Below are 26,679 nucleotides of genomic sequence, written 5' to 3'. Positions count from 1 at the left end.
AGTCATAGCACAGCATCACTAAAAGATATTTCGGGGCTCTTCTCGTAGCAACATATTTTATCTCATATATTAGTTGTTACGCGAGTAATAGTAAAACAAAGCAAATAGTAAAGAGCCAGTGAAATCAGGTACTGGTTTTGTTGACTTATATATTCCAAAAACTGAGTGATAAATGGAAAATTGGAGTGTCCAAAATTGGGTATACAAATTAGTTGGTTTTTATTGCCTTTCTGAGTGGTTTCCGACCGATACGGAGATAGAAAGGCTTTTTGAAACTCTTCGACTCAGAGAGTCTTATACGCATCCGAGGTTCTCCCTCTGAAAAGCTATAGATAAATTATAGCTTGTGTGTCACTGGCCAGTTTGGTGGCAGCGAAAATGAAAATTGCAGCACCCAATCTAATGGGTGCAGATCTGTACGGTTATTTCTAAATACCTTAAATTTCTTTAGAGACAGGAGATGTTCATAGTCGAATCCTTCGCGTTGTAGATTTTGAGAGGGTTCGGCGGTGGAAAATTACTGATTGTGAGATGACTGACTTGTATCAAAGTCAGGTACTCTTTGTAGTCTGCTGTGAGGCTGAAAAGTAGGTGACTGGGGCTGTTGCACATTAATTTGAAACTGATTACGCGGAGAACAGTTTCTGATAGTCCACTTTCTGATGTAAACTGTAAATTTTCCTACGTAGCGAACTGTTATGTGCACCAAGCTGAATTAATGTTTGCTGTATGTACCGACATTCTTGAGATTCAGTGAACGGAATGGGAGCTGTGTCGTCTGATTTATTTTCTGTTCGATTTTTAAGTGTTTCTAATCTTTCCATGAGTGCAAGAATGTTTGTGGAATTGTTTGGATATAAAGCATCGACTTGACTTGCTTTTGTAGTTTACGTGTTGTTTTTTCTCATCTTTTTTAATTGTGCTTTAATTCTGCCAGGGGCCTGCACAAGCTCTAATTGTTCCACACGGAAGTTTAACGACTCTATGTTATCTGTGCACTTTTCTTCAACTTTCTACATTCGTGTGTCAACACTGGTTTGGAAATCAGATACGTCTGCCTGTATTTGATTCTGTGATAGTTTTACTCTATTAACCTCGTCTTTAACGGAACTTATACTAGCGTCAACATGGGTTGTAAGACTAGTTAGCAACTGCTGTTCTACTTCCTGTCTTTGTACTGCTAATGACTGTAAAAATTGATTGTTTTTGTCAGTGTGTTTACGGAGAGACGTTCGTATCGCTTTTCTGAGGTCTCAGTGTGAACTTTAAAACGTGTATGTAATTGAGTGTCTTGTTGATCTATTCTTTCGTTAACTGATTGGATTTCATCCGTAAGCTTTTTATGGGTTTCACTACTCTGCCATCTTAAAGCATTAACGTCATCTCTCAAAGGGTTGGTACTATCTGCACACTGCCTGGCTATCGCTTCAAATTTATGGGAAAGATGTGTTTCACTGGCCTTAATGTCCGTGTCTACCTGCTTGAAAGTGTTACTGTCGTTTCTGTGTACTACTTAAGCTCGTCACGTATGGTGGAAAATTGTCCATCGTTTTTATTAAATCGTTCATTGAACTGCGTGGTGGTGTCAACTTGTATTTCTCGTATGATGGAAAATTGTTCATCATTTTTATTAAACCGTTCATTGAACCGAGTATACAGGTGAACCATCATTTGCATGAGATTTTGAAGCGTTGCTTCCGCATTCTTTTCAACTGATGCGTCGGGTGTCACTTGTGTTGTATTTTGTTGTGTAGAGACATCGTCTACAACCATGGACGTCTCGTTTGTTGCACTATCCTCACCATTACCGTTAATAAAATCTGATGGATTTTTAAGCACTGTATACTGTGCACTATTGCTTCCTCTGACATACTATTGGCAACGTGACTTATTTTGTGAAAAGTAGGTAAATCAGTGACCTCATTCGTTAAACAATTAAGTTTTGCATTGTGCGCATCAGCCACGTGCAGATCAGCGGCGTCCGCAGAATACTGGAATTTACCGTCTGATTACTAGTCAACTTAGTGGGTGAAATTTTAGTGTCAGGAATTTGTTCATTATTTGGAGACACGGAACTCAGGTCTTCTGCGATGCTTTGCTACTGCTGCGCCGCAGAGTGGTCACTGTCATTCCAAACATAGTTGTCAATAATAGGAAAATCGTCAATTTTGGTATCTTTATTTGTGAGATTACCCTTCGAAACCTTAATAGCTTTACGCAGCGTCGTAAATTACGTACAGAGTGCAAATCCAAAGAAAAGATTTCAATACTCAATGAAGAAAAACAAGGCGGAGCATAAGATGCCGATGAACTGTGAAAAAACTTTAAACAAGTTAGTAAACTGCGTTGCGCCAAAGAATCTAACTACTATTATGGATGCAGAGTGATTGAGACAACAGAAAATATTTATCTGACTACTTCAATATCAAAGAATTCACAAAGCGAACGAATCGCAGAGCTGTCGCCAAGTGTAACTTTCTTTAAAAAATATGTCTTTGTGTTATTCAAATCTACTGTGTGTTGTGTTCTTGAAGAACTGGTATGCTTAATTCGTTGTACTGTAATCCAATGAAAAATTAAACAACTTAATCTGGAAAACCAGTATGTAATGCCTATACTGAAATCAGTCCCTCTGAAATTTACTCAGTCTCTTGAGCACCGAGTTCTATGGCCTTGTGAAATAAACTGGTAAAATTCCCTGTGCAAATAAACAATGACATACAATTTTCTTAGCTCTTGAGTCGCAATGGGTGTAACTTTGGTATTCTGTTCTTTCCACAGTAGGCATACAAAATATTCAGTCTTGGTTCAGCGAAGTAAATGCTGGCAGTAAAATAGCTTCATACAAATAATGTCAGTAGATTAGTCGATTAATCATGATGAGTGTCGCTGCTTACGTCACGGGCAGGACAGTCGTAGCGGTGAAGGGTGGCACGTTGGTAAGAGGAAGTTGCGCCACACGTCGTCGATTGCATTCTGACCATAGATGACTTTCTTTATTCCAACAAGTGTAAGTTCCTTTCTGAAAATTGTGCAAAATGATGGTCCAACAACTCCGATCTGCCAATAGGAGGGTATGTGGCTTCGAAGCTCGATGCGTACTTGCCCAGCACCGTGGATATTTCAAGAACTGTGCCCACTTTACGGCAAAGAGTTCGATGACTGTGTAAAGGGGTCACAGGACCTCGAAAGCAGCGTCCGCAAGGAGTACCAACATTAGTTCGAAAACTCTGCTAGTTCCGACACCAAGACTAGAATGGTCCACTGTAACGGGTCCTACGTTGCCGCCGGCCGGGGTGGCTGAGCGGTTCTAGGCGCTACAGTGTGGAACCGCGCGATCGCTACGGTCGCACGTTCGAATCCTGCCTCGGGCATACAAATGGATGTGTGTGATGTCCTTAGGTTAGTTAGGTTTAAGCAGTTCTAAGTTCTAGGGGACTGATGACTTCAGAAGTTAAGCCCCATAGTGTTCAGAGCCATTTGAACCTACGTTGCCATGAGAGTTACAAAATCGTAGTCTACGGTGGGCATATCGTATAAGTTTGTCACATTCCTCGTCGTCAACCAGTTTTAAATAGCTGTACTCATTATGGAAACATGGATTCCTATGTTGTCGGTCGGTGGTATCTTCGCTTCGTTGTGCAGGAACCTTTCGACACCGACCGCCTTGGGAGAGGCGAAATTTGGACAACAAGTGAATCTCACTCTTACTTTACGATAGCTGTACTCCCTGACGTGCAATTAAGAAAGACGCAACGTTGTTAAAGCAACAGTAAACACAAACATTAGTAACTGCGCCTCATTGCTGTTCGCAGTCACGTATCTACATCGCAGCACTACTGAAGATAGACTGCCATGATGTTTGGTTTTTCGTCATTCACCTCTGTTAAGGTTTCCTTTGGTTTATGAAGTAGCTTTCTCGCCTGTATTTTGAGGTCATCTAGAGTTTCAGTGATGTAAAGGCCAGTACATTCGTTTTCACTCCCCTGTAAATTTCCTCTTCTGCGTCGGTTGTTGCGTCCAGTGTTTCGTCCATTGTCTTGTGCAACAAGAGTGGTAATATTTTATCTTTTATCCAAACTCCTTTTTTGATTTCAAAAGCCCCGTATATTTTCCACCCATTTTCACAATTCCAGAACGAGATTTTCACTCTCCAGCGAAGTGTGCACTGATATGAAACTTCCTAACAGATTTAAACAGCGTACTGTACTCGCTTTCCCTATCACCAGTCGATTCTTGTTTCGGCAAATATGTCCTTTAAATGTGAAGTAATTGAAGTACAATACCACTTCCAACATTTCAGCAAGTTCAGTTACCTCATCCATCGCTAATATTCGTTAATGTTAGGAAATTTCTGATGATTTATATGGTTCCTCCAGCATTCTCGCAAGTGATCGACATCTGTTGTAGCTGTACCAACCATTAGGCGCGAGAAAGAGTTTCTGTAAGAGCTTATTGGTAATCGAGGAAGACGACAGAATCATCTTGAAACATCTGCTTTGCATAGTACTGAATCCACACTAGTGCATGACTAGGAAAATCCGTTGGTATGCACTGTTTTCCATCATCGGTATAAGACAATGTAACACCAGTTCTTTCATATCTGCGACTGCACTTGCTTTAAAGACAAAACACGGTGACAATAGTCTCTATGCAAAGACCAATATGTGAACCACATTGCGCAATGGAACACAAGTAAAATTTGTGACATTGGCCAGTTTCTGTTAAAAATGTGAACTCCGTTGAAGTAATTTATAAAGAGTTAATTGTTATTTTCTAGAAATTGTACAGTTCCAGGAACTAATTACGGCAGAATAAATGACTTCAGTATTAAAATTAAGTGAAGTAAAGCTTGACAGCCATGGGCGATCAGAACTTCTACAGCAGTTTTATAGGTAAGGTACTCCAAATAAATTTATTACGTCTTTCTTTATAACAAATGCTGTACAATGCCGTGTTTCGCCTTAGCGCCATCTGTAACTAATTTTCACTCCGCAAGGAAAGGGAAGCTAAATTATTACTACTGCTTTATGATCGAGGCATAAACAGGCAGGATTGGAAGCTGCTGATTTTGTGACTTCGATCCTGATGGTACTGACGTAGGAACCTCGCGAACGGCAGCAAAACAGGACTAAACCGAGCCAGCGCAGAGCAGTTGAAAAACGATGATCAGTTTGACTGACGTGTGGCTGGAAACACGCATGTTGGCTAAAATCTCTCGGTAGACGTGTTGCGTGTGGAGTCTGACAGCTGTCTGATTCACGCACTGCTGCTACCCATCTACGAGCATGTGCTCGGCTATTCGTAGACATTAACTTCATTGTAAAACGGAATAAATAAATATTTAGAAATTCAACGTTGCTGACGTCACCGCTGATCAGTCCTGCTGAAATGATACAAATTCGTAAAAAAATCGGCAGTTATCAATTTGGGGCGATTGAAAGTGGAAAACGAAAATATAAATGCTTCTTCCGTCGGTACCCATGTGGGCGAATGACTCTGGAGTAGCAGGGGCTGGTGTTACTAGTCTGAAAATCGTTGGAAGAATCAGAAGGAACTGTTGTTCCGCTACAGCGGGGTAATCGTACAAGAACTGTTGATCTATTATTCGCTGATGTTCATCGGTTTCTTACCCTGATTACTTGGGAGTGAAATTACAGACAGTGCTGGAAGGATACGTAATCAATAAATTTCAGTGAAACTTAATGGCATCAGGCTTCGAGAAAGTGTTTTCCAGGAGCAGTGAAGACGATTTGATTTCTTGTCAGCCTTTGCTATGCAAAGACTGTGACATTATCACTTATGATTGTTATTTTCGTAATTTACTTCCAAAATGTAACAAGTAGATCAAATTTGTTTACCCACCACGCGGTCTCCAAAGCTCTACGTGGCGTACACATATAGACGGAAGCTTTTTTTATGGACTGTCATTAATACTGTAATGAAATCACCCCACTGAATACAGAAACAATAATTTCTTCAGTGCAACACTCAATGTCTTTCAAATCACTAAATGAGCTACGTAGACCATCAACGATGGAAAAATTAGTATACAGCGAAGAACAAAACGTTTCGTCACGGGTTCCTTTACTCGGGAGAAAAGCATTGCAGAGATGCTCAACAAACTCCATTAGCAGAGACTATAAAAGAGGAGGTGTTCATTATGGAGAGAGGTTTACTGTTCAAATTTTGAGAGACTACGTTCAAATAAAGAAAACTGCCACACACTACTTCCTGTCATGTAATTCCCACGAAATGAACTCGACATGACAATCGGAGAAGTTCGATGTCATACTGAGCTTCACCGGTAGTCGTTACTCTTATGCGGCTGCCGGCCAGAGTGGCCGAGCGGTTCTGGGCGCTACAGTCCGGAACCGCGCGAGCGCTACGGTCGCAGGTTCGAATCCTGCCTCGGGCATGGATGTGTGTGATGTCCTTAGGTTAGTTAAGTTTAAGTAGTTCTACGTTCTAGGGGACTCATGACCTCAGATGGTAAGTCCCATAGTGCTCAGAGCCATTTGAATCTGATGCGGTATTTTGAATGGAACATGGAAGCGGGTGGGGATCAGGGAATGGTACCAAAAATACCTTCCGCCACCCCTCAAGGTGGCTTTCGGAGTCTAGACGTAGATGTAGAAATGCGGCAGGAATCTAGCTACATTTTATCTTCCTATAAGGTGATGTATAGGCCACAGAAGACTAGAACGCAAATGGCAGCTTTCAAGACGTAGGGGAGACTTTGGACAAATTTATGCGTTCAACTGTTCGTACGCTGTCATCCTCCACTTCACTACATATATACGGAGGTAGTGTAAGAACGACGTGGTTCAGAGTTTCATGATTCAGCTGGGGTGGTTCGGAAATTTGCTGGAAGTAAAGAACGAATAATAACAGGAACTTCTTGTAGACTAGTATGAAAACTACAGAGTGAAATGATAATGAAATGGACACCCTAGCTGCAAACAGGCGTTGATGTACTTCATTGGGGACATGTTGAAAATGTGTGCCCCGACCGGGACTCGAACCCGGGATCTCCTGCTTACATGGCAGACGCTCTATCCATCTGAACCACCGTGGGCACAGAGGGTAGCGCGTCTGCAGGGACTTATCCCTTGCACGCTCTTCCGTCATATATAGTTAAAATATGGCTTCCCGGCCATTGACACTCTTGTGCGAACGCACACGCTATGCCCGAACTCGTACGGGACTTGGTATATTAATCTGCCACGAGTAATGAGTATGATGGGCAAACATCTATTAGGCGCACTACGAATGTAGTGGTGTGGACATGTTGGGGATGTGGATCTCACGGGGAGCGTGAAAGGGATAAGTCCCTGCAGACGCGCAATCCTCTGTGCCCACGGTGGCTCAGATGGATAGAGCGTCTGCCATGTAAGCAGGAGACCCACACGATGTACTCACAATGTAATTCGCCAAGTTATAGAGGCCGATACTTGGATCGAGAGAGGGCCCAGAATTCATTTGCCTTGCACAGAATGCACACAGGAGACGTAAAAGCAAGGACAGCTAACAAACGGCGTAATAAGGATGTTCCCTTATGCCTTACCTGGAAAGACATTAACAATCGACTGGGAAAATCGAAATGAGTTTATATCCATAGAATTGGAGTATCATGACGCCATTACTAATTGTCTGAGGTTTCTCATGAATAGCTGTGCGCAGATAAATCTAGTTAGTAGAAGTAGCTGGAGAAATAGCGGAAAGTGTAAACGAATCGAACATATTAGGATCTGGGAAAATGCTAATACGGTTGGAAGGAGAGAGGAAACTGTAACCCTCGAATTACGAACAAGAAACTGAGTGCAAGTGAGGCATCGTTTCAACGAGATAGGGGACGATGTGGAGCGAGGATCTTCCATTTGGCGGGGAGATAGGCCGAGACCTTGTAAAAGCACATGGGGTCATAATCGGTATGCACCGGAAGTCTGAGGAGCCGAGAGGAATGGATGAGCCTGAAGATGAAGCAGAGGTGTGAGCTCCGCAGATTGGTATTAGACCTTGAAAACTAGCTAATACGTTTGTGCAGGTACAAGAAAGAGAAGGCTCTTTCGGAGGAACCTCAGACGCAGAGTGAAGTGCACGTCAGGAAATGAAGTTGGAGTCACAGGGTGCTGTCCACACAGCACATTCAAAGAAAAGATTAGGCTTTTGAGAGACGCTAAAGCGTAAAGCAAGAAACATGCGGAAAGGCCACAACAAATAGTGACAGAATCTCATTAACTGTCAGGATGCAACAGAGGCACGCAACAGATAATGTCTGATAGAAGCAAAAAAGAGCGCAAGAAAATTGTTTCAGCATTAACAATAGGATCCCGGGAGGAACAGTTGTGTAGAATTAAAATAGCAGCGAATGGAATGAGAGAGGCTGTCATTCTGATACAGTAAATCTCCAAGGGCATGTATTTACCTCAGGCACTGGTAAAAGTGGAATCAGGAGAATACCTAACGGGTGTGCTGAACACTACAGGTGAGAGTGCTTAAGTGGACTGTCCACTGGTGGTAGATAAAGTAGTTCAGGACCAAAAATTGTTCCAGCAATCGTTCAGGACGACGTGTGTCAGTACACATAAGCTCAGTAAACATAAGTCACAGACGAAAACCAGAATAAGTGTAATAAAGGAGGACATCTGCAGGGATCATCTGAATGCAGAATAGAAGGCAGCAGCATAGAAGGCAGCAGCCATAGAGTTATGCACAATTTACAGCGACATTTTCCATTTGACTGGAGAGATATTATCTTACACAGATAGTATCATGCACGTCAGTAACACCCCAAGCAAAAAAGGAGATTCTCAATCAGGAAACTGTAAAGGTATTAGAGGATAACATCGTAGTACCAAATAAAAGTGTTTAGAATTCTCCCTTGATTTTAATGCCGAAAAATATGGATGCTAGTGGAAAGCATATGTGTCGAATAGCTACAGCCTTTAAGCGACTTAATGAGATCTACCTAAATTCCGTGTATCCGTCGCCAATAATACAGAAAATTCTAGACGTTCTAGGAAATATGAAGTACTTCTTGACGCTCGACTTAGCGAAGGCTTGTTATCAAGTCTTAATAGAGGAACAGGATAGTGAAATGACGGCTTTCAGTACGCCGCACAGGCATTACAATTACAAACAGGTGGCCATTGATCTTAAAACAGCTCCTACTAGTACATTTCAGAATTTAATGAACTCTGTTCTGACAGAGCTACAAAGTGGCAAACACATCATCTGTTTGGATGACGGGGTAACATTTGGCTCCTCCTTAGAGGAATATAATGTGTGGCTTACTGACGTATTCGAAAGGCTTAGAATCCACAATTTACAGCTTTTTTTTATTTTTTTTTTTATTTTTTGTCATCAGTCTACTGACTGGTTTGATGCAGCCCGCCACGAATTCCTTTCCTGTGCTAACCTCTTCATCTCAGAGTAGCAGCGGCAACCTACGTCCTCAATTATTTTCTTGACGTATTCCAATCTCTGTCTTCCTCTACGGTTTTTGCCCTCTACAGCTCCCTCTAGTACCATGGAGGTCATTCCCTCATGTCTTATCAGATGTCCTATCATCCTGTCCCTTCTCCTTATCAGTGTTTTCCACATATTCCTTTCCTCTCCAATTCTGCGTAGAACCTCCTCATTCCTTACCTTATCAGTCCACCTAATTCTCAACATTCGTCTATAGCACCACATCTCAAATGCTTCGATTCTCTTCTGTTCCGGTTTTCCCACAGTCCATGTTTCACTACCATATAATGCTGTACTCCAGACGTACATCCTCAGAAATTTCTTCCTCAAATTAAGGCCGGTATTTGATATTAGTAGAATCCTCTTGGCCAGAAATGCCTTTTTTGCCATAGCGAGTCTGCTTTTGATGCCCTCCTTGCTCCGTCCGTCATTGGTTATTTTACTGCCTAGGAAGCAGAATTCCTTAACTTCATTGACTTCGTGACCATCAATCGTGATGTTAAGTTACCCGCTGTTCTCATTTCTACTACTTCTCATTACCTTCGTCCTTCTCCGATTTACGCTCAAACCATACTGTGTACTCATTAGACTGTTCATTCCGTTCAGCTGATCATTTATTTCTTCTTCACTTTCACTCAGGATAGTAATGTCATCAGCGAATCGTATCATTGATAGCCTTTCACCTTGTATTTTAATTCCACTCCTGCACATTTCTTTTATTACCATCATTGCTTCCTCGATGTACAGATTGAAGAGTAGGGGCGAAAGGCTACAGCCTTGTCTTACACCCTTCTTAATACGAACACTTCGTTCTTGATCGTCCACTCTTATTATTCCCTCTTGGTTGTTGTACATATTGTACATGACCTGTCTCTCCCTATAGCTTACCCCTACTTTTTTCAGAATCTTGAACAGCTTGCACCATTTTATATTGTCGAACGCTTTTTCCAGGTCGACAAATCCTATGAAAGTGTCTTGATTTTTCTTTAGCCTTGCTTCCATTATTAGTCGTAACGTCAGAATTGCCTCTCTCGTCCCTTTACTTTTCCTTAAGCCAAAATGATCGTCACCTAGCGAATTCTCAATTTTCTTTTCCATTCTTCTGTATATTATTCTTCTAAGCAGCTTCGATGCATAAGCTGTTAAGCTGATTGTACGATAATTCTCGCACTTGTCAGCTGTTGCCGTCTTCGGAACTGTGTGGATGATGCTTTTCCGAAAGTCAGATGGTATATCGCCAGACTCATATATTCTACACACGAAAGTGAATAGTCGTTTTGTTGCCGTTTCCCCCAATGATTTTAGAAATTCTGATGGAATGTTATCTATCCCTTCTGCCTTATTTGACCGAAAGTCCTCCAAAGCTCTTTTAAATTCCGATTCTAATACTGGATCCCCTATCTCTTCTAAATCGACTCCTGTTTCTTCTTCTATCACATCAGACAAATCTTCACCCTCATAGAGGCTTTCAGTGTATTCTTTCCACCTATCTGCTCTCTCCTCTGCATTTAACAGTGGAATTCCCGTTGCACTCTTAATGTTACCACCGTTGCTTTTAATGTCACCAAAGGTTGTTTTGACTTTCCTGTATGCTGAGTCTGTCCTTCCGACAATCATATCTTTTTCGATGTCTTCACATGTTTCCTGCACTTCCTATTTATTTCATTCCTCAGCGACTTGTATTTCTGTATTCCTGATTTTCCCGGAACATGTTTGTACTTCCTCCTTTCATCAATCGACTGAAATATTTCTTCTGTTACCCATGGTTTCTTCGCAGCTACCTTCTTTGTACCTATGTTTTCCTTCCCAACTTCTGTGATGGCCCTTTTTAGAGATGTCCATTCCTCTTCAACTGTACTGCCTACTGCGCTATTCCTTATTGCTGTATCTATAGCGTTAGAGAACTTCAAACTTATCTCGTCATTCCTTAGTACTTCCGTATCCCACTTCTTTGCGTATTGATTCTTCCTGACTGATGTCTTGAACTTCAGCCTACTCTTCATCACTACTAAATTGTGATCTGAGTCTATATCTGCTCCTGGGTACGCTTTACAATCCAGTATCTGATTTCGTAATCTCTGTCTGACCATGATGTAATCTAATTGAAATCTTCCCGTATCTCCCGGCCTTTTCCAAGTATACCTCCTCCTCTTGTGATTCTTGAACAGGGTACTCGCTATTACTAGCTGAAACTTGTTAGAGAACTCAATTAGTCTTTCTTCTCTTTCATTCCTTGTCCCAAGCCCATATTCTCCTGTAACCTTTTCTTCTACTCCTTCACCTACAACTGCATATTAGATTTTCGTCCCGCTTTACATACTGCATTACCCTTTCAATATCCTCATACACTTTCAATATCTGTTCATCTTCAGCTTGCGACGTCGGCAAGTATACCTGAACTATTGTTGTCGGTGTTGGTCTGCTGTCGATTCTGATTAGAACAACCCGGTCACTGAACTGTTCACAGTAACACACCCTCTGCCCTACCTTCCTATTCATAACGAATCCTACACCTGTTATACCATTTTCTGCTGCTGTTGATATTTCCCGCTACTCATCTGACCAGAAATCCTTGTCTTCCTTCCACTTCACTTTACTGACCCCTACTATATCTAGATCGAGCCTTTGCATTTCCCTTTTCAGATTTCCTAGTTTCCCTACTACTTTCAAGCTTTTGACATTCCACGCCCCGACTCGTAGAACGTTATTCTTTCGTTGACTGTTCAATCTGTTTCTCATGGTAACCTCCCCCTTGGCAGTCCCCTCCCGGAAATCCGAATGAGGGACTATTCCGAAATCTTTTGCCAATGGAGAGATCATCATGACACTTACAGCTACAAGTGGGCAAATGTGAGTTTTTCCGAAAGGAAGCGTGCTATTTGGGATATATTTTATCGGCCCAGGGTGTGAGGCCACATCCACTGAAGGTCGTGGTCAGAAAGGGGTATTCGCAGGCCAAAACAAAGAAGCAATTAAAGGCATATTTACTCCTCGTGGGGTACCACCAGTGTTTTGTAAACAACTTCAGCAAAATCACGAAGCTGCTTCGTGAACTAATAAAGAAAGAAGTGCCTTACACCTGGGGTGTCGAGCAAGGAGAAGCTGATCAGTCCCTCTATACCACAGTACCTCGACTGTAAATAGAAATTGGCATCACGGATGCAAGCTAGCCAGTCAAGTATTGGAGTGGTTTTAACTCTGGAAAAATTATAAGCAACGTATCCTTCGTGTATGCCTCGTGGACGCTGAACAAGGCAGAAAGAGTGTACAGTACGACTCAGAATTAAATATTGGCCATTTGTTGGGCAGTGACATATTTTAGACCATCTGTATTTGCAAGAAAGTTCCCTGATATGCACTGATTATAAACGACTAATATGGATTGGTAGTCTATCAGATCTGTCATCTAGACTAATGAAATTCGGGTTACAGTGGGAGGTATGTGATTATCAGATCCTGTACAAGAGTGGCACAGAAAATTAAGCCACTAACGCACTCTCGCAAGTGAGAGAGATCAGGGGACTGGAACACGACCAGAAGGTGACAATATCCGAGGTTAAGACACGGTGCAAACAAAGGTGGTGAATCGTGTCAGGGACCCACTGGCAGACGACAGTGGGACTGTTGGCGCACACCAGTAAGCAAGGACACAAGGCAGCTATCCGAGAACAGTGAACGATGTTATTCAGTAATGAGAAAACTGCGTCAAAGATACAGAAAAGAATATCCGGAAATCAGAGACAGCTGAGTCGTGAAACATGGCAGAAATCAATGCCACTGAAATAGCCGCAATATTAAACACGTTTCACGATTCTACCACAGGATGACACCAGGATATAGGAATAACCTATGAGCCAATAAAGAAGTACTCAATATGGAATGGTGTGAAGAAAGGTATGAAGAATATATCCGAAATTGCGGAAGTTGTCAAAGCTACAAGCTCACTGGGAAACTCATAAAGATGCCTCAAGAGATCATGGAAATGTCTGAGCACATTTTCTTGTGACTTTGTCGTAGTACGTCCACCAAACCAGACAGTCAGAGAGAACATGGGTATCCTTATGTTTCACGATGCGGTGACGAAGTTTATTGTACCCGAAATCGTTGAAAAGCAAGGTGCCGCTACAGTAGCGAGGGTGCTAGTTGAGAACACTATACCGAGGTGTGGAATACTGACAGTATAGTAAGTGACATGGGAAGTATTTCTATGAGTGAGACTGTGAAACGAGTAGGTAAGCTACGGCATATATACCGTCAACAAATTACTACCCTCAAACAAAAAAACCGTTACAGTCACTTTCGGAAATGTTGCGGGACTATGTAAATAGAACACAGGCAAACTGTGATGGCTGGGTTCTACACCCGTTTAGCGTTTGTGTAGTACAATACTACATAGTGCGACATGTTATTCGCCACATCAATTGTTCTGAGAAAAATAACGAACTATGACAGGAAACAGAATCCAGAGGAATTCCTATATGTTGATAAGGTTCCGTTGTTTGAAGAAAGCGTGCGACGAGGTAGATCACATTAAGTTAGATACATGATGGCGAGGTCCATACACAGTGGTACGAAAAAAGTGACCTTATGCTGTAATCTGTCTGAAACTAAATAAAGATGTCACAGTTCATGCAAACAGATTGAAGGAATTTTTCCAATTCATGATGTCGGAGTCATACTGCTTTGTCGATGTCACCGTCCTATTCTCTCGAAGACCATGTAACATTGGAGGAATACTACAGAAAGATCCGGCTCGCTACTGGTTGAGAACACCAGACGGGAAACATACACGCAAGTAAAAGTTCCAGTTGTCTCCTGGACTGTATTATAGCAATATGGGTAGAATGAAAATTTGCGGTGTAACGCGGAAAATTGAGAGTGATTAATTGAATGGAACTGAGAGAGAAATTTGATCTCACTGAGGTTCTCGTGAGGCAAGCAATCGGATGTTATAAAGACAGGTTGCAAATATCGAATATGAGTACAATACAGTGTAACAGTGCGTGACCAGCGTTAAATTGTTACGTAGAAAAATGATAGAAGGCACTGGGTCTCACTCGGCTTGAATCCCCTACAAAGATACGGGGAATCTCAAACTTCGTGGGCGAGGTCAGTAAAATTTTGTTCGGAACCCAAGATGACGCCACGTACAATGCGGAGATAAGTGTCTTACAAGAGGACCAGAAACAGCTACTCCGACGTTTGAAGGAGCAAGTGACAATATCCAACCATGATTAGTTCTCATCAAAAGATAAGCTGCACAGCGAAAAATGAAGAAATAATCACGCAGTGAAAGAATTAAGTCGGTACATAGTAGAATTTGATAGCAGTGCTGACAAACGGTTATAGAGCCGTAATTCTGATTACCGTTAACGGATAACTGATACGGTTGATCAGTATTTTCTGTTACCTAGAACGGGAATAGGATATGTCAGTATCAGCGACTGTCAACACTCAGAAAGGTATTCTGAAGCCGTATGTGATCGATCCAATTCGGATGGTAAAGCATCTATAGAATTAATAAAGGAGGACATCAACAACAAGCGATTGCCTGTTGACCTCACGGTAGACAGTGGACAACAATCAATAAGAATAGTTGATATCGATGTTTTCAATGCTGGAAACACCTTTAATTATGTGTTAAAGGTCCCACTAGTAGAGAACGACATGTATAAACCACAGAGAAACAACTACTGCTAGCTGATGTGCGCCAAGATAAATAACGAACGGTTACACCATTAGATCAGAGCCTCAGAACATGCAAGCAAGTAATTATAATTTTGTTGACGTATGATCATGAGATGTGTGTCTAACATACAGAAATCGTTGCGAGAAATTCCGAAGGATTGCTTTCAGACGCTAATAGTGTTAAATGAAAGTATGTGGACACCATTTAGTAATAATACAAGGCTATTTGTTTCCTCGGTAGACGAATGAATTACAGTTATCGATCATGACAGAAGTCGCATTGATATCATGCTCCGAGGCACAGAGAAGATAAAATTTTTAGGTAAATGTCGCCGTTATACGGCTCAGATGATGAAACAGTCTGAACATATAATACGAATAAATGTCCCCAGTAGTGACACTTGCCAAACTTGAGCATGGAAATGTATGCTTCATAGTTAATGATGAGAGGAAGAATATAAGTGAACTTAAGCTAGAACCACCAATACAACATGCAGTTAGGCAGATAAATGACCGTGAGCTCCTGATCATAAGTTGGAAGACCTACAAACTGAAACTCAGTACCAAGAGGGAAGTGCCTTCAATAGGTTTTCGGTAAATAATTCCTCTTTTCGGAGTTTTATGAACTGTGATATACTAATTACAGTAATGTTTTGTTGTCCATGGAGATATTGTATATATAGTAGAGACTGTTTTAAATTTGTGTGCATAACAATGAGTAATGATTGACGTAGAAAAATATGGGCTAAAATCTCTATGGTAAATCTGTACACCGAGAGTTATATAGTCAAGTACTGTTCTACGGGAAGCACATCTGGAGACAATGATGACATGATTTGTGAATGATCTCTAGTCACTGCTAGACTTGTTAGAAGTGAAATTAGAAGAGGTGTTTATCAAAGTGTTGAGGCAAAAACGGACAATCACTGAATAATGATAACACTGTTAGAATGTGTGAAAAACTAGTGTAAAGTGTTTTCTCTTTCAAGTAAAAAAACTGGAATTATGAAGTGTATATCAGCGTATCGTGTGTAATTCATTGCAAAGCTGATCTTACAGTAAACGTATCTTTACCCACGTTTTAGAATATGGAACAATGATATTTGTGAAATGTAAAAATGATAAAGTTTCTCTTACAGGAAAAGATTGATTTGTCTGTATTTCTGTCGTGGACAGCTGTAAGGCAATTATGGGTGTCTTTTGAATATTATTGTAAAGCAAATGTTGGTTTCCCCACTAAGGGAATAAAATTTGGGAAAAGCCTTGTATAAAAGTTTTTGTCTCTGAGGACAGCACCCACAAATTTTTTCCGTAGAGGGTGGGAGTTGCCGCATATTTACAAAACGGAATGGACAGAAACCACAAAGAATAAATGCTTGTAGAAAATACGCAGAGTACAAAGGCGACGTCACGGAAAAGACCGCGGCTTGGCATTTTGCAGGCAATGTTACGTGGACTCACTAGTTACCACGTGAGCTCACGCGCAGATACCACGAGGCGCGACAAGGTGTTGGAGGGGACCATATATGATCACACATGAGGCCCCAAAGTTTGGTCACCGGAAGCGCCAACGTGGAGTCGGCGACGCAGTCGGCTGCACAGATAAGAGGCAGGAGCGGCAAAGAGCGCAAGGGAGGTCAGTAAAGACAGCGGGCACGGTACGTCTGTGTAGGACAGGCCGGGGCGTTGACTTGGAGTAATTGCTCTGACTTTACTTGCACTCATACTTGGCCGTGTATCTCCCTTCATGGCGCTTTGCAATCAGGGATAGTGTTGAGTCATTCAGTTCATTATCGAATTCTTGCTCAGACGTTCAATTAAAGACTTGTCATTGTTCGATTATTTTCGCGAGCGAGTTCCATAAATCTTTCAGACTTTCCGTTAACGACCTCCACGTTACTGGGAGGACCTTCTCCAGTCTCCAACGTACTTGAAAGTCTGGACAGCTTACTGGAAGCAACATCCTGTTGAAAAGGATTGTCCTGTCTGCCCTATATAAAAACTGTCAATGTCCACTTTTTAGTTTGTATGCACCTAAACCGGAACAGAGATTTGTCTTTATATCGCCTATATGGTGGTGTACTGTTAAATGTAAGGTTTCTGGTATTCTAAATGCTACTTTTGCATTTGATTTGCGAAACCGTGCTTAGTTTTAACGGATACACTACAATATACAGGGTGAACCGAAACTTCAGCGACACAATTTCGGAAGTTGCTAACGGATGCTTTCTGAGTATTTTTGTATAAGGGGCGCGTTACAGAGTGATTGGGTTTCATATGATTACTTAGCCCATTTATATCTGAATCTGTATTGCTTTGAAAGTATCTGCACAGCAGTGAAAATGCTGACGGGGTGTGCTGTGTGTTTTTCTTGGTAAGAAACTTTTTTCCGAACACTCATGGTGCTTCCTATTGACACAGTATCCCCTTCAAGCTTGCATGCAGTACTGCTCGGATCTATCCTTGGTTTGTTTTCTGGTAGTGTTAGCTACATATCCCCCCTCTACAGGGAAAAAAATTTGCAGGCGCTGTTCTCAGCGACTACGACCTTTTATGCTAGCTCTTTTACAAATTTTGTTCCCTTAACTGGGAAACATACATATATCCTTTAAAATAATTTTCAAAACACACACATAATTGCTTTATAGCTGTCCAAGGCGGAAATACATGTAAAACAATCTTTTCCTGTAAGAAAAACTTTAACATTTTTACGTTCCACGGTTAAAATCTTTTCTAGACAGCAAAGCTAAAAAACTAAGCTCCTCCCGAACAGGCTATGAGTGCCCAACGGTACCGACCGGCAGCCTTGTCACCTTCACCCATACGAGTCACTGGGTGTGGGTACAGAGGGGCATGTGGTCAGCACACAAATCTCCCAGCCGTATGTCAGTTTACGAGACTCGAGCCGCTACTTCTCAATTATGTAGCTCCTCAGTTTACCTCAGAAGGGCTGAGTGCATCCCGCTTGCCAATAGCGCTCGGCAGACATGTTGGTCACCCATCCAAGTGCTAGCCGAGCCCGACAGTGCTCTACTTCGGTGATCTGACGGGAACCGGTGTTACCACTGCGGCAAGGCCGTTGGCTCTGTAGACCCTCATCGCCAGTTTTGTGAAGACCCCGTCGCTACTGCTGTGGAAGCTTAGTTGCCACGGTTCTTAAGGTAGGTCGAATTTGCGAGTTCGTGAAACGGCTTGAGGTGCAGTACACCGAAAAGACGATTTCTCCCCCGCCAAAATCAAACAGATATGCCCCAGGGTCATACAAAAGGATAGGAGAACGAAGGTTCTACAATACGCCCAAAAACTAGTAACAAAGTCACGCAAATGAAATAAAAAGTTTACTAATATCTGTGGCTACTCGAATAACGACGTCTGCAGCACAAAAAAGGCCGTCGATGGCTAAATGCAAAAAACCGTAGGTAAACTTCAGAGTACATAGCAAATGGAGTTTACAACAACTGTCTGTTCAATTCTAAGAGTTCACTAAACTACATTCCCTATCTAAGTCATCCCTGGACGATGTTCTATAACCTAGTACGGGAGCTGTTCTTCTGAGTTGGCTTTTGCCCGTAGTCGTCCGATTATTGGCGATTGTACTCGACTGGCAATTGGCCGAGGCGAAGTCGATATCTTCATCCTCAGCGCCACCCGTGGGGCTAGTGGAACTGGAGCAAGTGGCGAGTCTTTGTGGCACTGGTACCAGTTCCCATCTTAGCGCCTGTCATGCTTTTGCCCTGGCTGTGTCTTGTTCGGACGACACAGCAGTATCATCGTTACTTATTAAAATATCTGGGACAAAGATACATTATTTTACAGTCAGCTTTACATTGAATGAACACTTGATACTGAGCGGAAGATTTGGATGGGATTCAGTTAATGAAAAGGGGACATGTAATTCAAGGTTTAATTCCGCAAAACAATTAATTAAGTGTAATAAATTACACTGTGGCTTAGAAATTAGAGTGACACAAATAAATCAAGCTGCTTACAATATGAGGTAATAAAAATGTTATATGTTACAGGTGAACAGAGAAACTTCAAAACTGTTTACAAATTGATACATTAACAAATAATCATAGTGCATTAAACTACATACTTTCACCTAATACTGTTAAATTTTATAATGTGAAGCGCAAATGTATAATTTAAAATTAAATTTTCAGTCGAAGTTACTCCTTCCTATACCTTCTTTAAAAGAGTGATAAAATTTCCCAAAAATATCTCAATTAAAAATGCCCTAAAACTCTTAACACAACAACACGTACATGAATAGCTCAAATAATAAATATATGTACGGATAAGCCCAACATCAACAGCGCAGACCACATTGAAACTCTAGCCAACATGGGCTGCTTGCCGGTCAAAACATGTTACGACTGCGGCAGCGGGCAAACTTGCATAGGTAATAAAAGAACACAGGCCACCTAACAATCTTTCCAAAATCAGTTTACACGAAGGAGGAAGAAGGGGGGGGGGGGACTTATTAAATACCATACGCAAGTGCACTTGCCAAACCTACTACTAAAAATACAGTATAAAAGCATCTCAATTAATGACAAAATCTGGGATAGGCCCGGCAATATTGCACCTGAGCGCTAGTAGCCCAAATAAGGTTGACAGATCCAAATTCTGACATCATCTTAGAGCTAACTGGCACAACAGATAAATAAGAGTAACAGAATAAGCAAATGGCAATGCCCAAGAATTTAAATGGGATTAAGTACACACGGCTAAAATCAATTGCTAGCACCTTGGACATCGTCTTAGGCTTAATTGACACTACAAATAAATAAAGGTAAAAGAACCGACAAATGACAATGCCGAGCAATTTTAAAAAAAAATAAGTAAGCACACGGCTAAAAGCAATTGCTAGCAACTTAACAAGCACACATAAAAATATCAGACTGCTGCCACATCACAAAAAGGAACAGGGGCGCGCGCAGTCCCCAGCAAGCCAGAAAACCAATAACACACATTAAAACTGTGTGCCCGACGGAGACTCGAACGCGGGCACGGTCGGGCACACAGTTTTAATCAGCCAGGAAGTTTCATATCAGCGCACGCTCCGCTGCAGAGTGAAAATCTCATTCTGGAAACATCCCCCAGGCTGTGGCTAAGCCATGTCTCCGCAGTATCCTTTCTTTCAGGAGTGCTAGTTGTGCAAGGTTCGCAGGAGAGCTTCTGTAAAGTTTGGAAGGTAGGAGACGAGATACTGGCAGAAGTAAGGCTGTGGGACCGGGCGTGAGTCGTGCTTGGGTGGCTCAGTTGGTAGAGCACTTGCCCGCGAAAGGCAAAGGTCCAGAGTTCGAGTCTCGGTCGGGCACACAGTTTTAATCTGCCAGGAAGTTTCATATCAGCGCACACTCCGCTGCAGAGTGAAAATCTCATTCTGCAATAACACACACGTTAGCAACCGATCCTACCTGACCACAGTAATTTCAACTCAGAATCAGGGCGCGTGAGCACACCGGGTCCACGCAAAACACACACTACCAAATAATTCCCACCAACAGATATGGCTGCCCCCGGTCGGGAAAACAGGGGTGACGACCGGGCACACCGCAGCAGAAAACTCGACACCCAGACTCCGGCTAAAACGAAACCACGCAGAAAATATTAACAACAGCTGAAGTAATGTGAAACGTACCCCGCCACGCAGACAGGACGGAGCAAACTCACAGAGAGCCTGCCCTGCAGTCCTTACAACTCCTGGGTGCAGAAACCCAAGCGATATCGTGGCACCCTTTTCAGAGGCGGAGAACCTCGAGCGATCGCGTGCGGGGATCCATCAGTTGTACACTACAGCACATCACCAACACGCCGCACCGCCCAACGGCTAAATCAACGAGGCCCGCCAACTACTAGACCACACCTCCGTGCCGGGGCGGAAGGCAAAATACCACCAGCTCGGTGCGGAAATCCAATTGCCGAGCCGAGCGCTTGCGGCCCCCCGCGATAAACGCTCCAGAGGGCAGCAGCCGCCTCAGCGCCTGCGCAGGCCGAACCAGACGGAAACAGAAATACAAGTCGCTATCGATAGTGCCGGAACAGCAACGCGCCAGAGAAATGGCACAGATACATTTATTTGAACAAAATTACAAATTTTTTGCTTGAAAGAGAAAACGCCTTGTCCTCGAAAGTGTTTTACTCCCTGCATTACATGTCGAAGGGACAATCTAATGTTTTACATGGCCAGAAACCGAAAGTAAAACCAACTGCCGCAGTGGTATTGACAGGTTTAGTGACGAAGTGTTAGCCTATTAGAATCTCGTGCTGCGGATCACTGCTTCATTGGAGCAGCGGACCACCGACGCAATATAGTGCTGTTATCGTAGCGATGACAGTCACATCACATTCTATTTGCAAGTGTACGTTAAAACCTACAGATAACCAGATATTTCAGTGTGAGAACCGAAGTAACGTGCGTGAAATGCCATCACCCAGTCCGACACAGATCTCATGTTACACACGATTGGCGACAATAGTGCGGGTAGCAATCGACGTGTAGCATGACCTCTGATCACATGTCTGTTTTGAGAATACTATGTGGACAATAGCATTTAAATTACCAGCAGCAGCTGCAGTCTTTGCAGCCGACAGACATACCACGCTGAAATGGGTTTTCAAAATTCGTACCCACAGCAAAATAAAGAAAGCCATGATTTTCTCACTGTTGTTTACACACGAGGCCATTACCCGTGTTAAAATGGAACGTTACCAATTGCGGAAAAGGTCGATATCGTGTTGATGTATGGCTATTGTGATCAAAATGACCAACAGGCCTGCGCTATGTATGCTGCTCGGTATCCTGGACGATATCATTCAAGTGTCCGGGCCGTTCGCCGTATAGTTATGTTATTTAAGGAAACGTCAACCACGACCTACAACAAGTGATGATGCCCAAGTAGGTGTTTTAGCTACTGTCGCGGTTACTCCGCATATGAGTAGCAGACAAACTGCGCGAGAGTCGGGAATCTCAAAAACGTCGGTGTTGAGAATGCTACCATATTTCTATGCACCAGGAATTGCATGGCGACGACTTTGAACGTCGTGTACAGTTCTGCCACTGGGCACAAGAGAAATTACGGGACGATGACAGATTTTTTGCACGCATTCTATTTAGCGACGAAGCGTCATTTACCAACAGCGGTAACGTAAACCGGCATAATATGCACAAATGGGCAACGGAAAATCCACGATGGCTGCGACAAGTGGAACATCAGCGACCATGTCGGGTTAATGTATGATGCGGCATTATGGGAGGAAGGATAATTGGCCCCCATTGTATCGATGGCAATCTAAATGGTGCAATGTATGCTGATTTCCTACGTAATGTTCTACCGATGCTACTATAAGATGTTTCACTGCATGGCAGAATGGCAATGTACTTCCAACATGATGGATATCCGGCACATAGCTCGCATGCGGTTGAAGCAGTATTGAATACCATATTTCATGACAGGTGGATAGGTCGTCGAAGCACCATACCATGGCCCGCACGTTCGCCGGATCTGACGTTCCCGGATTTCTTTCCGTGGGGAAAGTTGAAGGATAGTTGCTATCGTGATCCACCGACAACGCCTGACAACATGCGTCAGCGCATTGTCAATGCATGTGTGAACATTACGGTAGGCGAACTACTCTCTGTTGAGAGGAATGTTTTTACACGTATTGTCAAGTGCATTGAGGTTGACGGACATCATTTTGAGCATTTATTGGTGGTGGTGGTGGTTAGTGTTTAACGTCCCGTCGACATCGAGGTCATTAGAGACGGAGCGCAAGCTCGGGTTCGGGAAGGATTGGGATGGAAATCGGCCGTGCCCTTTCAAAGGAACCATCCCGGCATTAGCCTGAAACGATTTAGGGAAATCACGGAAAACCTAAATCAGGATGGCCGGAGACGGGATTGAACCGTCGTCCTCCCGAATGCGAGTCCAGTGAGCATTTATTGCATTAATGTGGTATATACAGATAATTACGCTGTAACAGCATGCGTTCTCAGAAATGATAAGTTTACAAAGTTACATGTATCACATTGGAACAATCGAAATAAAATGTTCAAACGTACTTACGTTCTGTATTTTAATTTAAAAAACCTACCTGTTACAAACTGTTTGTCTAAAATTGTGAGCCATATGTTTGTGACTATTACAGCGCCATTTATCACAAAGCCAAAAAAGTGGTCCATCTACAACATTCATATTTCTTTACGTACTATACGAATATGTAATAAAATATGGGGGTTCCTATTATTTTAAAAAAAGCTGTTGATATCCGTTTGACCTATGGCAGCGCCACCCAGCGGGCCAACCGTAGCGCCATCTCGTTTCCCCCTTCAAGCTAGACAAGTTTCGTACTTGGTAGTTTTTTTCGTTTGACGCTCATTTCGTGAGATATATGGCCCGGTCACGATCAATGGACCACCATGTTTATTTCCTGTGCGCCTTGTACTTTTACTTACCATAAAAGATTATTATTGTAAATCAGTTGTCAGCGTGTTGTTCACCCATAAGAAACGAAGATGTCACCTTCAGCAGGCCTCATGAAAATCTAATAATGCAGTTTACCGCATTAGGAAGTCTGTTAGCGCTCGGGCTTCCCCTAGCACATATTATATGTCTCCTATGATAGTACTTTTATCTTGTGTGTTGCTAGGTCTGGCGGTACTTCAGATAGAAAGTAGGAACTCTGGAGCTGCGCCTCACTACGAGTAATATTTTAATCATCTGTTTAACTCGTGTGCTGATTAGTGCAGGTGACGGAATGTTGTGGACGATTTTTCGGTTAGAATGAAAGTCTCCATGTCTCTCTAAAGTATGTAACAGATAATGTCAACCAGCCGGAGTGGCCGTGCGGTTCTAGGCCCTACAGTCTGGAACCGAGCGACCGCTACGGTCGCAGGTTCGAATCCTGCCTCGGGCATGGATGTGTGTGATGTCCTTAGGTTAGTTAGGTTTAAGTGGTTCTAAGTTCTAGGCGACTGATGACCTCAGAAGTTAAGTCGAATAGTGCTCACAGCCATCAGATAATGCCATATCTTTTTTTTATTATTCAAGACGATTGCAGCATAAGACACCTCTCAAACAATCACATGGAAAAGAATATTATTTTAGCCAATAAGCGCCATATGGGCAAGGGATAAAGCGTAACAAACTGGACGGTATGTATCTCACCGCGACCATCTACGAATACTTCTATGTCTATCCTTGTGATTGGAGGTCTGAGTGACTTCGATCGTTCATTTATGTAATAAAATGGAACACCTATAGCCGTCCTTACGATGTTATTTATTATATGGCTACCACTTTCGGTGCCTTATCTGACGGGTGAGGGAGTTATCACCCTCCGTATAACACGATTTATCAGTGGCCAACGTCTTTAACTGGTTTTTGCAGAATACCGGTAACAGTGATGTTATCTCTTCAACGATGAAGTATGATAGTTGGAGAGAAATCATCGCTGTTATTGGTAGTCTGCGAAAACCAGTTTTACATGTTCTGCAAGGTGGTCATGTCATTTTGGTTCTTGTACGTTATAGATGTACAAGTCAGAGAGGGCATTGCGCCCTAAAACCATAACATCAGAGAGAGGGCAAACAACCTTTGGCTTCGTCATGGCACAGTCTTTGCCTCTGCGCAGTCTAATACATTCTCAGGAAGTGCTGTAGGTGATGGACACATTTAGTAGTGCTGTGTTGACTTATTGTATCTGTCAGAAGAAGAAAGATGTATCTTAAAGAACAGAAAGGCTGAATATTTTGTATATTCTGAAAAGCGATAGGAGTATAATTTTCTTTTTTTGCTGAAGAGAAGAAGTTCGAGGTAAGACTTGCAGCACTGCGCACATAATTTGTAGAAATGATTGTTGGCTACTAGTTCACTTCGTTCATTTGCTCAGAGCTGAGGGAAAGACGGCCCCACTTCCCTGAATCATGCATTAAGATATTAACTGATTAATACAAGTTCTCTGTTAATATTGGACTTTTTTTAAACCATTGTTCACTTTGTTAAGCATAGTATTGTTCAAGAGAATGTTATGTGTAAACATCACGTAAAATGTTACTGTACCTTTTTGAAGATATATTTCATTCTAAAATCAATATCCTCGAATATCATTCCACAGGAATTCCCATCCCACGGTCTATCGTTACGCGTTATCCCAATGCACCATGCGATATGCAATATTTTGGAAATATTGCTTATAAATAGAGGTTTACTTAAGCCGCTGCCTGCTTGCTGTATGCTGTTTGCTGTCGTGCTTTCGAGAAATCTGCAACACTGTTGTCAAGATGCAAGGGAAGTGTAAATTTTGACTGGGGCCTGATAATTGCTTTACTTCAGTTGCGCGTTTTGTATAAAGGGAAGGTGTGTTGAGGCAGTTAAAGTTCAGTTCAAATTAGGTTCTGCTTAATCTGCGGTCAGCATAAAAGCTTAAGTTGGGTAACACTTGCCAGGGACATAGATTTGGTAACACGTAAGTCTTTTATACAGAGGGAGGTAAAGTCGGGCTAAATTTCATACAAAAACTGTGGTGTCACCGCCAGACACCACACTTGCTAGATGGTAGCGTTTAAATCGGCCGCGGTCCGTTAGTATACGTCGGACCCGCGTGTCGCCACTATCAGTGATTGCAGACCGGGCGCCGCCACACGGCAGGTCTAGTCTAGAGAGACTCCTAGCACTCGCCCCAGTTGTACAGCCGACTTTGCTAGCGCTGGTTCACTGTCTACATACGCTCTCATTTGCCTTCAGCTACGTCATTTGCTATGTCCTAGCAAGGCGCCATATTCTGAACAGATAATATTGTGAATCATGCACCGTCGAGAGCGACGTTAATCACAAATGGATTAAAGTTAAGTATCAACTAGCTACGTCCGCTTTCTGAATTCTAATCCCTTGTCATGTTCCGGACTTCACGTCACTATAGTCCTTCCCTCCTCACGCCAGTCTGCGTGAGCTTAACGCGTGCATTTCGGCCTCCTCTTGTAACACGGTGTTGCCTCTTTAGCCAACACTACAGAAACGATTATTGTGTGGAGGTTATAGTTGACGCCTGATGAATCGTGTATACGGATGCTGTTGACCACCTTAGCGTCAGCTGAGGCCTGAAGATGGTGCACTAAAGCACCGAAACAGGTAGCCATATAATAAATAACATGATAAGGACCCCTCTAGGTGTTCCATTTTATAGCATTAGCTAGAAACTTTTTACGAGAGTGCAATTTATGCACAAAGCAGACTGAAGCGCCTAGAACCGCTCGGCCACAAAGTCCGGCTACAGCAGTTTTATGAGTAACTACGGTGGTCATTGACCTTGGTTTCTGTCCGCTTCTATGCCACAGGCTTGCACCACAAACGTCTCCAAAGGTGAAAATGCTAAAAGTTGTGCAGTAACTGCTTTTTCCTAACACACGCATTTTACGTAATATCAGCCAAAACGAAAAAGAGTTTTTGTCGCATTCTCTGCATTAGCCTGGCGGTGAATTGAAACAACTACGGAAGAGGGCTGATGAACTCGATG

At 42.6% G+C, this 26,679-nt stretch overlaps 1 protein-coding gene and 1 non-coding gene across 2 annotated transcripts in view; both read right to left on the bottom strand.

Annotated features, from left to right (window-relative positions):
- Positions 1-7,004: 7,004 nt before the first annotated feature.
- On the bottom strand, positions 7,005-7,079 carry Trnat-ugu (transfer RNA threonine (anticodon UGU)). Its single transcript has one exon. It is a non-coding gene; the product is annotated as a tRNA-Thr (tRNA).
- A 13,941-nt stretch (positions 7,080-21,020) lies between these two features.
- Positions 21,021-26,679, bottom strand: part of LOC126485026 (uncharacterized) — a 48,613-nt gene continuing 42,954 nt past the window's right edge. Inside the window, exon 5 of the mRNA XM_050108631.1 lies at positions 21,021-21,149. Coding sequence (XP_049964588.1) covers positions 21,021-21,149 — 129 coding nt within the window. The remainder of the gene's footprint in view (positions 21,150-26,679) is intronic.

Source organism: Schistocerca serialis, chromosome 6, assembly GCF_023864345.2.
Source record: "Schistocerca serialis cubense isolate TAMUIC-IGC-003099 chromosome 6, iqSchSeri2.2, whole genome shotgun sequence".
In the NCBI taxonomy this organism is placed as follows: domain Eukaryota; kingdom Metazoa; phylum Arthropoda; class Insecta; order Orthoptera; family Acrididae; genus Schistocerca; species Schistocerca serialis.
The sequence above is the reverse complement of the archived record's forward strand: the minus strand, read 5'-3'. Positions and strand labels throughout refer to the sequence as shown.